The 17,174-nt window shown below is 42.3% G+C and overlaps 1 protein-coding gene across 6 annotated transcripts in view; it reads left to right on the plus strand.

The window, feature by feature from the left end:
- The window catches only part of aff2 (AF4/FMR2 family, member 2), a 690,205-nt gene that overhangs the window by 391,423 nt on the left and 281,608 nt on the right, over positions 1-17,174 (plus strand). For 5 of the 6 annotated variants that reach the window (XM_059976692.1, XM_059976693.1, XM_059976695.1 and 2 more), the window contains one exon: positions 13,235-13,279. The exons of the other annotated variant lie outside the window; for it this stretch is intronic. In XM_059976692.1, the coding sequence (XP_059832675.1) occupies positions 13,235-13,279 (45 nt within the window). The remainder of the gene's footprint in view (positions 1-13,234; positions 13,280-17,174) is intronic. 6 annotated transcript variants of the gene reach the window in all.

A 17,174-nucleotide genomic window follows, 5' to 3' on the forward strand; every position in this document is an offset into this window, starting at 1 on the left:
CTGTCAGATCTCCCCTCAGCCTCCGAGCTCCAGAGGGAACAACCCGGGAACAGTTGAACGGTACAGCACAGCAACGGGCCTTGCAACCCACGATACCTGTACTAAGAATGTTGCCAAATAAATCCACTCCTTCTGCCTCTGTATGATTCCACATCCCTCTACTTCGCATATCCACATGCCTATCTAAAAGCTTCTTGAACATCTGCTTCAACGAACACCCCTGGTGGCAAGTTGCCAGCAATTACCTCTTTGCACATCTTAAACATTCTCTGGTTAGAAGCATAGAAACATAGAAAACCTCTACAGCACAATACAGGCCCTTCGACCCACAAAGTTGTGCCGAACATGTCCCTACCGTAGAAATTACTAGGCTTACCTGTAGTCTTCTATTTTACTAAGCTCCATGTACCTATCCAAAAGTCTCTTAAACGAGCCTATCGTTTCCACCTCCACCACCATTGCTGGCAGCCCATTCCATCCACTCACCATTCTCTGAGTAAAAAACTTACCCCTGACATCTCCTCTGTACCTACTTCCAAGCGCCTTAAAACTGTGCCCTCTTATGCTAGTCATTTCAGCCCTGGGGAAAAGCCTCTGACTATCCACACAATCAATGCCTCTCATCATCTTATACACCTCTATCAGGTCATCTCTCATCCTTCATTGCTCCAAGGAGAAAAGGCGAAGTTCACTCAACCTATTCTCATAAGGATTGCTTCCCAATCCAGGCAACATTCTTGTAAATCTCCTCTGCACCCTTTCTATGGCTTCCACATCCTTCCTGTAGTGAGGTGACCAGAACTGAGCACAGTACTCCAAGTGGGGTCTGACCAGGGTCCTATATAGCTGCAACATAAACTCTTAGCTCCTAAATTCAATTCCATGATTGATGAAGGCCAATACACTGTACGCCTTCTTAACCACTGAGTCAACCTGTGCAGCTGCTTTGAGTGACCTATGGACTCGGACCCCACGATCCCTCTATTCCTCCACACTGCCAAGAGTCTTACCATTAATACTATATTCTGCCATCATATTTGACCTACCAAAATGAACCACTTCACACTTATCTGGGTTGAACTCCATCTGCCACTTCTCAGCACCGTTTTGTATCCTATCAATGTCCCGCTGTAACCTCTGACAGCCCTCCACACTATCCACAACACCTCCAACCTTTGTGTCATTTATAAAAATCATGAAGAGAAGGGGTCCCAGAACAGATCCCTGAGGCACTCCACTGGTAACCGACCTCCATGCAGAATATGACCCATCTACAACCACTCTTTGCCTTCTGTGGGCAAGCCAGTTCTGGATCCACAAAGCAATGTCCTCTTGGATCCCATGCCTCCTTACTTTCTCAATAAGCCTGGCATGGGGTACCTTATCAAATGCCTTGCTGAAATCCATATACACTGCTGGTGGGGTTAGAACTTTGATCAGTTCCTTCTACAGGGCCTATAGAAACTATTCACTCCTCCTCCCCACCCCGGAATTTTTCATGTTTTATTATTTTTTTAACATTGAATCACAGTGGATTTAATTTGGCTTTTTTACAAAGTGATCTAAATTAATTACAAATACAAAACACAAAATAATTGCTTGCATAAATATTCACTCCCCTTTAATATGTCACACCAAATTATCACTGGTGCAGCCAATTGGCTTTAGAGTTACATGATTAATTAAATGGAGGTCTGTTTCTGGAGATTTATGTGCAGTCAAGGTGTTTCAATTTACTGTAGTAAAAATACACCTGTATCTAGAATGTTCATCTTCTTGTGAGTCAGTATCCTGGCAAAAACTTCACATGAGGACAAAAGAACTCACTAAGCAACTCTGTGAAAAGGTTATTGAGAAGCACAAGTCAGGAGATGGATACAAGAAAATTTCCAAGTCACTGAATATCCCTTGGAGTACAGTTGCGCAGCTGTAAATCTGCCTAGAGCAGGCTGTCCTCAAAAACTGAGTGACTGTGCAAGAGGAGGACCAGTGAGGGAGGCCACCCAGAGACCTATGACAACTCTGGAGGAGTTACAAGCTTCAGTGGCTGAGATGGGAAAGACTGCGCATACAACAACTGTTGTTGTGTGCTTCAACAGTCACAGCTTTATGAGAGAATGGCAAAGAGACAGTCACTGTTGAAAAAACTCACATGAAATCTTGGCTAGAGTTTGCCAGAAGTATGTAGGAGTCAGCTGGAAGAACGTTCTATGGTCTGATAAAATCAAAATTGAGCTTTTTAGCCATCAGACTAAACGTTGTGCATGTCATCAAAAAGCATGGAGTGGAGATACTTCACTGCAGCAGGGCCTGGAAGGTTTGTGAAGGCAGAGGGTAAAATGAATGCAGCAAAATTCAGGGAAATCTTCGAGGAAAACATAATGCATTCTGCAAGAGAACTGAGACTTTGTAGAAGATTTGTTTTCCAGCAAGACAATGACCCTGAGAACAAAGCCAAAGCTACACAGGAATGGCTTAAAAAGATCAAAGTTAATGTCCTGGAATGGCCGAGTCAGAGTCCAGACCTCAATCCAATTGAGAATTTGTGAGTGGACTTGAAAAGGGCCGTTCACTCATGATCCCCATGCAATCTGACAGAGCTTGAGCAGTTTTGTAAAGAAGAATGGGGGAAAATTGTAGTGACTGAATGTGAAACCTTTCTACACAGATTAAGGTTGTATTTGCTGCCAAAGGTGAGTCTACTAAATACTGACTTGAAGGGGGTGAATACTTATGCAATCAATTATTTTGTGTTTTATATTTGTAATTAATTGAGATCACTTTATAGAAATCTGTTCTCACTTTGGTACAAAGGAAGAGCCTTTTTCTGTTGATAAGTGTCAAAAAAGCCAAATTAAATCCACTGTGATTCAATGTTGTTAAACAGTAAAACATGAAAACTACCAAGGGGGTAAATACTTTTTATAGGCAGAGTAGCTTTTAGAAGTTTGGTGATAGGGAACCTGGGAGTCTATTCCTCTTTGTGGTAATTTTGTTCCAAAGTTGTTTGGCTGAGAACAATCATTGATCTTCCTGATGAAATTTCTTACATTCTTTTCTATAAGGAGATTCTCAATATTCCATGACATTAAGTCAAGATTTTCTGAGTTCCTTCAAGGGATCTTAGAACTGTTAGTTCTCTCTACCAACAACAATGTTTGCAGAAAAGTATGGGATGTTACTAATTCCCTGGGCAGAACCCAACCCTCTCTAAAGGGGGAATATCTGATTATTCTTTGTTGCAGCTTGTTTTAAGTAAATTGGCCCGGGAGATTCCAGAGAAGAAAAGAGAAGGGGGAGGGGGAAGAATTAATAGAAGTTTGAGTAATCAATGTTCATGCCATCAGGTTGGAGGCTACCCAGATGAAATATGAGGTGTTGCTCCTCCAACCTGATATCAAGAATATGAGATAAAGAGTCCTTGAAAGAGCATCCATAGGTTGTGGGAACATTTCATTGATGAAGTGAAGTTGAATGAAGTTATCCCCGATGGCTGAGGGGCAATAACTATTCTTGAACCTAGTGGTGTAAGTCCTGAGGCTCCTGTACCTTCTTCCTGATGGTAACAGTGAGGTGAGCATGCATGTCCTGGGTGGTAGGGATCTTTGATTATGGTGGTTTTCCTGTGACAATGTTTCATATTGATGTGGTCAATGGTGGGCAGGGCTTTACCCATGATGAACTGAGCCATATCCAGTACCTTATGTGGGTTTGTCCTGTAAATGTCTACAAGAAAATGAATCTCAAGGCAGTATGTGGTAACATATATCTAATTTGACCCTTGCAGTTTTCTACTTGCACAGTTAATTTTTTGTGATGTGTAGAAATTACCTGGATGAAAAAGTAGATGGATAGGTTAGTAAGTTAGCAACTGATATGAAGATTGGTGTTCTTGTGGATAGTGTAAAAGACCAATAAGTTTACACAGTGGGATATGGATCAGTTGTAAATATGGGCAAAGAAATGGAAGGTGCTGTATAACTCAAGCAGAAGTAATCTGTTGCAGTTTAAACTTCAAAGATAAAGAGACAGTACTCTGTGGCAAGACCTTTCACAGTGTTGGTGAACAGAGGAATCCTGAGGCTCAATTTTCAGGTTGTCTGAAAGTGGATACACAGCTTGCTCAGGTGGTTAAGAAGTCATATATCATACTTGCCTTATTAGTTGAGGCATTGAGTTTAGAAGTCAGAAAGTTACGTTGCGGCTCTATAAAACCTAGACAGTTGCATTCTGCTCTGATCACTCCTTTATAGGAAGATAGTGGAGACTTTGGATAGGTTGCAGAAGAGGTTTATTTGTACGCTGCCTGGATTAGACAGCATGTGCTAAGCCGGACAAACTTGCAGTGTTTTCACTGGAATGGCGGAGGTTGAGGGAAGACCTGAGCAAAGTTTATAAGATCATGAAAGGCACAGATAGGCAGCTAGTATCTTCTTCTTCAGGTTGAAATGTCCTGTGCTGTATGTTCTGGGGGGGTATGGTAACATAGCATTTAGCACAATTGCTCTATAGCACCAGGGATCACTGAATGGAGATCATTTCACACCATGGTTTGCAAGGAATTTGTACGTACTCCCCGTGACAGTGTGGGTTTCCTCCAGGTTCTCTGGTTTCCTCCCAAATTCCAAAAATGTCATTTGGCATTCAAGATGAGGTAGTAAATTGGATTTGAGATTGGCTTCATCGGAGCAGCCAGATAGTGGTAGTAGATGGTTGCCTTACTGAATGGAGGCCTGAGACTAGTGGTGTGCTGCAGGAATTGGTGCTGGGTTCCTTGGTGTTTGCCATCTATATCAAATATATTTCATAGAGGAGCACAAAATTATGAGGGGTGTAGATAGGGTAAATGTAAGCAGGCTTTCTCTGCTGAGTTTGGGTGAGAATAGTAGAACTAGAGGTCATGGATTAAGGGTAACAGGTGAAATAAGGGAAACAAGAGGAGGAATTTCACTCAGTGGCTGGTGAGGGTGGAATAAGCTGCCATTGGACATTGATTTCAACATTAAAGAAAAATTTGGATAGTTACATGAATGTGAGGGGTATGATCTCGGTTCTGGTCAATGTTACTAGACAGATCAATGGTTTAGCGTTTACTAGATGGGCCAAAGGGTCTTTTACAATGCTGTAGTGTTTTATGACTTTCTGACTACATATGTACGGATAGGTTTAGGTTGAGTAAGCTGTGGGCTTGCTATGTTGACATGGAAACATAGTGACACTTGCAGGTTGATCCCAGCACAATCTTCACCGACTTGATTTGATGCAGCTGGCACATTTCACTGTATGTATCGATGTTTTGATGTACATGTGACAAGTAAAGATAATCTTTAATCTTTCCAGGTCCAAATTTGGCCATTTTGTTTCCATTATTTCCACTCTAAATCTTTGGAAAATGTGAAGGCTGATTTAGATCGCATGTTTATAAGCACATAAACATCCCAAGTTAGGTGCCTCCGTGTGGTACTTGCAACTTTTTCCTAGCCTGAGAAGTTTCCATTTGTAGTCCCTGTTTCGATATTGCAGGAGATTTTCAATAGGGAACCTTGTTTATCCACTTCATCACCATCAATCTCAAATAGGGAAACCCTTCTCTCAGCAAAAAAAAACTTATTTTGAAATGCAAGTATACAAAATACCATTTGCCTTTTTTCTCTTTTCAATAATAAATTTCAAGTATACAAAATAGCCCATTTCCTCCTGGCATTTTTGAAAGAGAGCCTGACCAATTAGGAAATCCCATAGTTGGCCTTCTGATGGTGATAGTTTAGTTGATTCTTCTGTGTGTTTGATTTTGTGTCTGTCTGTGTGGATTATGTGGCTGTGTGGGTTTATGTGTACAACGTGTATGCACGATGTGTGTTTACGTGTGCGTATGCATACATGCACAAACATGGTATGCATTTTTACATGTGTGCATGTATGAGTGTACATGTATGACATGTATTTGTCTGTACATGTGAAAGTATGTATATTTGCATGTGTGCATGCTTGATATATGTGTATTCTATGTGTTTATGAAACCTCACATTAGTAATATGTAAGTTCATATCTCAGAGCAAACCTTTGAACTGTATTTACAATTTGTATTTAGCTGACCAATGCGAGCAGAACTTGAGGCTTTGAGGTATGGAGCGAGAATGAGCTGGTTGGCTTTGTTTTTTCAGTGGAAATACAGTAGAATGAGGGGGGATCTTGAGGATGTATAAAATCACGAGGGGAATAGGTAAGGTGAATGCGCACAGTCTCTTCCCCAGGGCTGGATAGTCAAGAGTCAGAGAGCATAGGTTTAAGGTGAGGGGGAGAGATTTAAAAGGGAGTTGAATGGCAACTTTTTCCACTCAGTGGGTGGTCATTATATGGAACAAGCTGCCAGAGGAAGTGGTTGAGGAAGGTACATAAACAACATTTAAAATTTACTTGGACACGTACATGTACGGGAAAGGTTTAGAGGGATACAGGCAAAACATGGATAAGTTTGAACAAGATTAGGTGGGAATCTTGATTGGCATGGACCAGTTAGGCTGACGGGCCTATTTCTATGCTGTATGATTCCATGACTCTGACTCCTATGTTTATTTTTCAAAACACTTGAAGCTCCACCTGATTGGTGCTAATAAAATATTTTTAAATTTAAGTGGTCCAATCAAAACCCAGTAGTCACAAGGACTGTGCATGTCCTTTGAGGTGTCACAATTGCAGATTCAAATAGAACCCATAGTCTCTGGATGCATTCAAGAGAGAGTTAGACAGAGCTCTTATAGATAGCGGGGTCAAGGGATATGGGGAGGGGGCAGGAACAGGGTACTGATTGTGTATGATCAGCCATGATCACAGTGAATGGAGGTGCTGGCTAGAAGGGCCAAATGGCCTACTCCTGCACCTACTGTCTATTGTCTATTGTCATTCTTCAGCCAATCACAATTGGAATGATAAGATCAAAAGCAGAGAGTGTTGGCAGCACTGCTGTTTGGGACAGCCGACATATTGGCTCAGGATGTCTTGGCGAACTCACCACAGTGAATTCCAACATCGAGGAGAAGAAACTTCTTGCCATTTCTGTCATGAATGTTTTGAGATTGAGCCCCCAAGTTTTTAGACAGCCCACCAGTATAAACACAAACCCTGTGTATATCTTGTCAATATTTATAGGAATGCGGCGACCCACTTTCTGCGCAGGCGAACCGGCTCACAAATAGCCAGCACGTGGGGAGAGACTTTGGTAATGCACCTCCGACGTCATTTCCGCCCAGAGAGGGCGGGCGCTAGGGATTAAATGCCAGCACCGTGAAGTTCGAATAAACTAGTCTCGAAACAACTTACTGACTGCGTGTTGTCTCTAGCTCTGTATGTAGTACATCGCTACAGGACTATATATTTTTTTAATGATTCAGTGAAATTAATTCTCATTCTACTAAACTCAAGGGAGTACAGGCCCAGTCTGCCTACTTTCCATAATTTCTCCATCCCAGGCATTAATCTGGAAAACTGCTGTAGAATTTCCTTCATCATTAGTATTCCTTCCTTAATCAGCATAAATAGACCTGTAAATACTGATCCAGAGACATAAGTGCCTCTGTGGAGGCACTGCCTACATCTCCTCCTTCCCCATCCACATATCCACATACCAACTGCTTTTATTCTGATCTACGTCCACTCCAGCCCCCACCTTTCACCAACTCCCCAGTCATCATGGACTCACTTTCACTACTGAACAGGTGAGAAAGGCCCTGTGGAAAAATGAGACACAGCAAAGCACTAGGACCAGATGGTGTGAACCCTGAGGTCCTGAAGGGGTAAAAACAACATGTGTGGTCTTGGTACCCATGAAGGGCCAATCAAAAGGCTTCAATTACTACCGTCCAGTGGCCCTGACCTCAAACATCATGAAGACGCTGGGGAGTTTGGCCTCGCTCATCTACAACCCCTGGCCAGATCAGCCCTCAATCCCCTGCAATCTGTCTACCAGGACGGCATTGGTTCAAGATTTAAACTTTATTGTCATTCCAACCATACATCAGCTCTGCAGGGCAGAATGAGACAGCATTTCCCAGGGGCAAGTGCAATCATAACATAAAAAATGCAACAATAAATAGTAAACACAACAATAAATAGTAAAACACAACAGCCACATGTCGGTTAAAATCAAGTTATAAGTGTCCAGTGCAAGTTAAAAGTGTCCAAAGCAGAGTCAGGTAGAGCAGCTATTTAGCAGTCTGACTGCCTGTGGGAGGAAGCTGTTTAGTAGCCTTGTGGTTTTAGTTTTGATGCTCCTGTAATGTTTGCCTGATGGCAGAGGAACAAACAGTTTATGGAGCGGGTGAGAGGGGTCTTTAATGATGTACCGTGTCTTCTGGAGGCATCGACTCTGAAAGAGGTCTTGGACAGAAGGTGGGAAGACCCCAATAACCTTCTCTGCTCCCCTAACCACCCTCTGCAAGGCTTTTTTGTTGGCAGCACTGCAGCTGGAGTACCAGGTTGTGATGCAAAAGGTCAGCACACTCTCAACCACTCCTCTGTAGAACGTAGTAGTTAAGATGTTAGTGGGGAGTGATACTTGTTTAAGTTTCCTCAGAAAGTGCAATCTCTGCTGGGCCCGTTTCATAATTCCACTGGTGTTCCTGGACTAGGTGAGATTGTCCGAGATCTGCACCCCAAGTAACTTGATGTTTTCCACTCTCTCCACTGTGGAGCCGCTGATGCTGAGGGGTGTGTGCTCAGGCTGAGACCGTCTGAAATCGATGATCATCTCCTTGGTTTTGGTGACATTTTAAGCATCAAGTTGTTGTCACTGCACCAGCTCTCTAGGTGTTTGACCTCCTCCCTGTGCATTGTTTCATCATTTTTGCGGATGAGCCCCACCACTGTGGTATCATCAGCAAATTTAATGATCAGGTTCCCTTTGAATCTGGCTGCACAGTGATGTGTTAGCAGTGTAAACAGCAATGGGCTGAGCACACAGCCTTGTGGGGATCCAGTGCTCAGTGTGATGGAGTCAGAGATGTTCCTGCCAACACGGACTGACTGTGGTCTCTCTGTCAAGAAATCCAAAATCCAACGATACATGGCAGTGTTAAGGCCAAGGAGTGACATTCTCCACTAGTTTCTGCGGGATGATGGTATTGAACACTGAACTGAAATCAATGTACAGGATTCTGGCATAAGTGTCTTTATTATTATTGGAGTCAACAATGCTGTCATCTACCTGCTGAACAGAGCCTACTCCCATTTGGATAAGCAGGGCAGCACTGTGAGGATCTTGTTTTTTGATTTCTCAAGTGCCTTCAATACCATACAGCCCTCATTGATGGAGGAAAAGCTCAGTTCAATGCAGATTGCTACTTCCATTGTATCCTAGTTAACGGACTACCTGACTGACAGACAACAGTTTGTGCAGCTTCAGAGCTGTGTGTCAGACATGGTTATAAGCAGCACTGTGGCCCCACAGGGGACTGTATTGGCTCCTTCCTGTTTACTCTGTATACCTTGGACTTTAGATACAACATTGAGCAAATTACCTGCAGAAAAGTCTGATGACTCAGCAATAGTTGGGTGTACAAAGGGAGGATGGGAGGATGACTATAGGGCCCTGGTGGCGGACTTTGTCAAATGGTGCAAACTGAGTCATCTGCAGCACAACGTTAACAAGATAAAGCAAACAGTGATGGACTTCAGGAAGACGAAGCCTGCACTGCTCCCTGTTACTATTGATGGTGAGGATGAGGATGTGTTGAGGACCTACAAGTACATGAAGGTGCACTTGGATGACAGACTTGAGTGGAGTACCAACACAGAGGTTGTGTATAGAAGGGCCTGAGTCACCTTTACTTCCTTGGACAGAGGTCCTTTGGAGTATGCTGGCCTCTTCTTCACATGTTCTACCAGTCTGTTGTAGCGAGTACAATTTTCTATGCAATGGTGTGCTGGGGCAAAGGCATCAATATGGGTGACACCGACAGGCTCAATAGACTGATTAGAATGACTGACTGCCATGACTGAATGACTGTCAAATTGGACACACTGGGGGCTGTGGTAGAACAAAGGACCCATCTGAAAATCCTGGCAATTCTGGACGACGTTTCTCAGCCTCTGCATGCCACCTTGGCTGAATAGAGGAGCACTTTCAGTAATAGACTATGACAACTGCACTGCTCCAAAGAGAGCATTCTTACTGTCAGCTGTAAGGCTCAAATATGAGACAACCTGTAGCCAGGGAAGTGATGACTGTTTAAGGTACCTTATGTTTTTTTATTCTTCTTACTTCTCTTCTAATACTGTATATCTATGAACTTATAATGCTACTGTGACACTATAAATGGGATCAATAAAGTTTATATCTATCTACAGTTGATGTTTTGGGTGAAAACATTGCATCAGGATTGAGAATGGAGAAGGCAGATATCCATTCTGATGAGGTGAGAGGGAGGACTGAGGCTGATACTGGCAGGGGATTGGTGGATTCAGTTAAGGAGAGTTTGATTGGCAGATGGGGTCAGGAGGGGCAGGTCAGGTGGTGGAGATAACAGCAGAGGTGAAGGTATTGTTTAAGTAGGCCAATGTGAATTCCATTCTTTCTCTTTGATTAAATCATGGGTTTATGAGAACCACATTGTCCTCTCGGTTACGACGTCTAACTTGGTCAAAAACAACTCTTTGACCTTCGGAAAGGTGATGCTGCTGTGCTAGAAAGCTGAGGTTAGCCTTGTAGGCACTGGAATGTGAGTATTCATCACAAAATGTGGGAACATTATGGGAGGGAGAGGGACAGGAGACCCAGTGGGTTGACAATGTGGGTGATAATATTACACATGTGGTCTCAACAGTTAGTAACGTGACATCTCAAATTCTGTAGATGTGCAAGCTACAGGCTCACTTTAAAGGACTCTTTACAACTCGAATTCTCAGTACTTTTTTAAACATCTGCATATTTTGTCTTTTTCAGCACATTGGTTGTCACTCTTAATATGTTTTTTTTCATAAATTCTTGAAAATTTATTTATTTTCCTGTAAATGCATCTTGAAGAAAAGAAAATGAATCTTGAGGTACTTTGATTTAAAAAAACACTTTTAAATTTGAACTTCACATTTATTTTTGCCTTCTTAATTGTTTGCTGAAATATGCATTAGGCATCTTCCTGAGGAAAGACTAAAGTTAATATTTCTGTTTGGTAGTATTATAGCTGCATGCCAAAGCACAGGGGTTCAGCTAAAATCATTGAATTGGTTTATCATTGTCACATATACTGAAGTACGTACAGTGAAAAGCTTGTCATGTACGTCATACATAGAGATCAATTCATTGCAACAATGCTTTGAGATAGAAAAAGGTCAAAACAATAACAGAATGTTACAGATGCAGAAAAGGTGCAGTGCAGTCAGACAATGAGGTGCAAGGCCATAACTAGATAGGTTGGGAGGTCAGAATCCATCTTCTGCATTGGGGGCTGTCCAATATTCTTCTATCAATGGGATCGAAGCTGTCCTTGATCCTGGTGGTATGTGTATTCAGGCTTTTGTATCTTCTTCCTGATAGATTCAACTTCAGATTCATTTATTTATCTATCTATCACATGCACATCAAAACATACTGTGAAACCTGTTGTGTGCGATACCAACCAAGACAAACTAAGAATATGCTGGGAAGGGGATAAAGAGGAAATGTTTGCAGTGTTGACCCATTTCAGTTGAACTTCCCATTCCTATTCTGAGATGATGGCACAGTCATGATGAGGCCACCCTCAGTTTGGAGGAGCAATTTGAGTTGATTATAGTGGCTGTTTTACCAAGGCAGTGAGAAGTGTAGATAGATAAATACTGGTGATGACACATCCAGGGAATACATAATTTCCAAACCACTGGAGCAAGGTAAAAGTCCCACAAAACAGGAAAATGTCTGGAATGAAACAGAAGAGGAGGAAAGTGCTTTTTATTAATCAAAAAGGACAGAGGACAAGAATTCTCATTGAAGATCATCTCTATTTTATAACTAACACAATCACAGGAAAGTCAAAGTCTAAGAACTTAATGATAACATCATAACAAGCCAGCAAAAATTGAACTCAATACTCCTGAATCCTCAAATAAAACACCATGAATACTGTGGAACTCACACAAAATGCTGGAGAAACTCAGCAGGTCAGGCTGCATCTCTGAAAGAAATAAATAATCAATATTTTGGCCCGAGTCCCTTCATCAGGACTGGATAGGAAGCGAGAAGAAGGTAAGGGGGAGGGAAATGAGTACAAGCTGGCAGGTGATTGGTGAACCCAAGTAAGAGTGGGAAGGAGGGTTGGTGGGAGAGCGAGATGATGTAATGAGAAGCTGGGAGCTGATAGGTGGAAGAGATAACGTGCTGAAAAAAAATAATTTAATAGGAGAGGGAGATGATGGGCAGGTGAAGAGAACGGGTGAGAGGAGAGCAAGAATGGGGAACAGAAAACGAGAGAAGGGGGTCAAGGAGGGAGGGTGAAATTATTGGAAGCTAAAGAAATTGATGTTCATGCCATCAGATTGCAGGTATATATATGAGATGTTGCTCCTTTACTCGATTGAGAGCAGCTTCATCATGGTAGTAGAGGAGGCCATGGACTGACCTATCAGAATGGGAATAAGAAGTCAAGTCAAGTCACTTTTATTGACATTTCAATCATAACTGCTGGTACTGTACACAGTAAAAATGAAACAACATTCCTCCAGGACCATGGTGCTACATGAAACAACACAAAACTACACTACACTTTAGACCTACACGGGACTACTTAAAGTGCACAGAACAGTGCAAGACATTGTCAATAATTAATAAACAAGACAATAGGCACAGTAAAGGGCAAATTACAATATAATAATAAATTATGTAAATGTAAACAATGTTTTAACAGGCATTGAGAAAGAAATGAGCAAAAATTGCAAACGGAGTGGAGTGGTGTGGTGTTCAGGTGTGTGTGTGTGTGTGTGAGAGAGAGAGAGAGAGAGAGAGAGACACTAGGCTCTGAGAATTGAGGAGTCTAATGGTTTTGGGGAAGAAAATTTAGCCAAGTTTGCCCTTTCTGGCAGATGGGTCTGAAATGTGGAATCTATGATCACATTTAAAGTCAGGCCCATGATGTCATTAATATCTTACTTTAATTCTTCTTAGGATAGAGGATGACATTTAGATTGTATTCTGCAAATAAGTGTTCTGCTTGTGCCCTTTGGACATCTGAGTAAAAATTTTTCTTTCTCTTTTTCTCCCTCATAGGTCAGTCTTTCCAACGAGACCAGCTGTGTGGAAGAAATACTACGGGTTGGTCTTTGTATTTCTTTTAATTTTAATTGTGTGGTGGGGGCTTTTGGGAGATGTGGAGGAGTTCTCCAAACATAGCACAGCCCAAATACTGCAAAAGGTTCACAGAGTGGCTGTGTTCTGGACGGGGTGGGACTGCTGTCTGTAAGGAGTGTGTATGATCCACCCATAACCACGTGTATTTTAAACATGACAGTGAAAGATTTGGGTCAGCAGCATAATGCTATTATAGGGTTCAATTCCAGCCACTATCTGAAAGGACTTAGTATGCTCTCCCCGTGACTGTGTGGATTTCCACTGGGTGCCTTGGTTTCCTCGCACGTTACAAAAGTATATGAGTTAGTAGGTTAATTGGTCACGTGGGTGTAATTTTGCAGCACAGGTGTGTTGGGTCTGCAATTGTGCCATACCTAAATAAATTAAATGTTAAAAGATCGCAGTACTCCACCTGACCTCTCAAGCCCTCTCTGCCAGTCAAAAAAACATATGTGATCTTGTACTACTCCTCCTCTATGCTAGTTCCCCTTCACCCTCAATTTCAATATTATACCTCAAGAAGCATGCACCTCCAGTGATCCACTGCCCACAATCCTCTGGGGTAGAGAAGTCCAGTGATTCATCACTTTGTGGTTTTAATTTGAAGGTTAAGCACAATAACCATGAGGTAAATTTGCAGCTTTATAAAATTCTGGTTAGACCACACTTGGAGTGTTGTGTTCAGTTCTGTTGCCTCATGATAGGAAGGATGCGGGATCTTTAGAGAAGGTGCAGAGGAGATTTACCAGGATGCTGCCTGGATTAGTGAAGGTGCAGAGGAGATTTACTAGGATGCTGCCTGGATTAGTGAGCATGTTTTCTGAGGATAGGCTGAGCAAGCTGGGCTTTTCTCTTAGGATGGAAGGAAGGAGGTATACTGTAAATCTAGCAGATAACCATAGACTATTTCCCAGGGCAGAAGTGGTTAAGACAGGGGGGGTGGGGGCATAATCTTAACGAGATTGGAGGAAAGTATAGGGGGAGATGTCAGAGGTAGTTATTTTACGTATTGCAATGTATTGCTGCTGTATAACAATGAAATGCAGTGTACCAGTAATATTAAACTTGGTTTTGATCCTGATTTTACAGAGAGGGTGGTGGGTGCATGAAACACTAAGCCAGGGTGGTAGTGGAGGCAGATACATGAGGGACATTTAAGAGACTCTTAGAGAGTCACATGGATGATAGAAAAAATGGAGGGCTATATGGACTGGAAGGGTGAGATTAATCTTAGATTTCACACAACATCGTGAGCTGAAAGGCCTATGCTGTGCTGTTCTATGTTCTAAATGTCCGGCTCCTTTATCTAGCACTAAACACTTCTCATCTGAGAATCTGACACTAATGGGATCACCTCCACATGTCCAGTGCATTTCAAGGAACTATTCTCTTCCACTGAAGATATTCATCTAGAATGGTTGGTCAGCCTGACAGAAGAATGAAAGCTGACAGTGATCTGAAAATGAAATGTGTGGAGTTTCCACATAATGAGGCAGGATTAATTTAGCTTTGAAAATACAACATGTAACTATCTCCCCAGTACGAGGCCATGATATTGATGGTGATTGTTAGGCCTGACATACTAATAGGATAATAGCCTCAATTTCTAAAGACTTCAATATTATTATGTAGAGGATATGAAACATGGGTAAAGGTTCAGGTTCTGAACTCTAATGAGTAAAGCTGTTAATATTGTGTTAATAGCATCTAACGTATCAGTGACTTAAAGGTAGAGAAACAGACCCCTGAGACGATTAAAGCATTCTGAGAGATGGTGGCAGCTTACTCTCAGTGGCCACTTTTATTAGGGACACCTGTACACCTACTTGTTCAAGCTAATATCTAATCGGTCAATCATGTGGCAGCAACTCAATGCATAAAAGCATGCAGACACGGTCAAGAGGTTCAGTTGTTGTTCAGACCAAACATCAGAGTGGGGAAATAAAGTGGTCTCAGTGACATTGACCATGGAAAGATTGTTGCTTCCAGATGGGGGAGGGGGAGGGTGTGAGAATCCCAGAAACTGCTGAACTCCTGGGATTTTCGCACACAAAAACATTTTTTTATGCCGTGGGCCAGTGCTGTTCAGCAAGGGGTCCGTGGCCCTCAGGTTGGGAACCCCTGCTCTGGAGTTTTCAGAGAATGGTGCGAGAAAAAAACAAAAAAAATTCGATGAGCAGCAGATCTGTGGGTGAAAATCCTGTGTTAATGAGAGAGGTCAGGGGAGAATAGCCAGACTGGTGCAAGCTGACAGGAGGCAACAGTAACACATATAACCACACATTACACCAGTGGTGTGCAGAAGAGCATCCCTGAATGCAGAATACATCAAACTTTGAAGTGAATGATCTACAGCAGCAGAAGACCACAATATATTCAGTGACCACTTTATGACAGATGGGGGGTACTGAGTAAAGTGGCCACTAAGTGTACTTTCTACCCATAATGCCTCTGGCTAACAAAAATCCAGCAACCTCTGAAATGAAAATTGACTCAACACTGTCAGCTGTTTATGGGAGGGAGTTCGAAATTTCTTTCAGATTCTGCTTATTTCTGAACTTCAGTACAGGAAGGCTGGCACTAATCTGTGACTGGTCTAAGACTTCTTATCCAGTGGGAATAATTGTACTCTATCTCCCTATCAGTTCCACTTAATGTCTTGGAAACTTTGATCGAATCAGCCTTTAAGCTTCTAAATAATAAAGCATGCAACTTTAATTTGTGCCACGTCACCTCACAATTTAACCCTTGGGTTCCAGGTATCACTGTTGTAAGTCAGCACTCTTTTCAACAGTGGGGATAGATTCATCAGCCTGTGCTGTTTGGAACTGTTCTAATCTGGGCTTTGTATGAAGGAATATAGCCTTTTGGCCCAACCAGTCCATGCTGACCGTGCTAATCCCAATTTCCTGCACTCGGCCCACATCTCTCCTAGACACTCCCCTCTAAGTACCTGCCCAACTGCTTCTTAAATGAAACTCTTGTATGTGCTTGATGCACCATCAATAACTCTCGAAGATGTGAGTCGAGATAGGCTTTTATTAGCTGGAAGAAAGCATCGTCAGCAGCAAGAGATCATCACACAACATCCTGGAGACTGAGGGAGGAGCAGTGCCTCCAATCGCCTTTATACCAGGGTCTGTGTCCAGACAGGTATATGCAGTTCACCACAGTGCTTTAACCAGTTCCTCCAGCCATTCGTTTTATGCACTCAAAAGTTGCCCCTTAGAGCCCAGGACATGCCCTCTTCTCATTGCTACCACCAGGAAGGAGGTACAGAAGCCTGAAAGCACACACTCAGTGGTTCAGGAACAACTTCTTCCCCGTTACCACCCAACTTCTGAATGGACATTGACCCCATGAGCACCACCTCATTACTTTTTTCTTTCTTTCTTGCAGTATTTATTTAATTTAACCATTTAGTATATACTGTATATATTCATAATGTGGTTCACAGTTTTTTCCTATTATCATGTATTGCATTTTACTACTGCTGCAAAACTAACAAATTTCATAACACATGCCAGTGAAATGAAACGTGAATCTCATTCTGATTCTGATTTTAAACCTTCCCTCTTTCACACTAAGCCTATGCTCCCTTCTTTTGGACTCACCCACCACGGAAAGGACTGTTACCATCCACCATATCAATGCCTCTCCTAACATTAAACACTTCTATAGGGTCACCCCTCATTAGTTATTAGAGCACTATTGCACAGAAATTGGCCCTTCAGCCCATCTAGTCCATGCTAATCTATTATTCCACCAACATTCCAAGGAATAAAGACCCAGCCTGGTCAACCTCTCTTTGTAACTCAGGCCCTCTAATCCTGGCCATATCCTCATAAATCTTTTCTGC

The sequence above is a fragment of the Hypanus sabinus genome, chromosome 8, assembly GCF_030144855.1.
Source record: "Hypanus sabinus isolate sHypSab1 chromosome 8, sHypSab1.hap1, whole genome shotgun sequence".
In the NCBI taxonomy this organism is placed as follows: domain Eukaryota; kingdom Metazoa; phylum Chordata; class Chondrichthyes; order Myliobatiformes; family Dasyatidae; genus Hypanus; species Hypanus sabinus.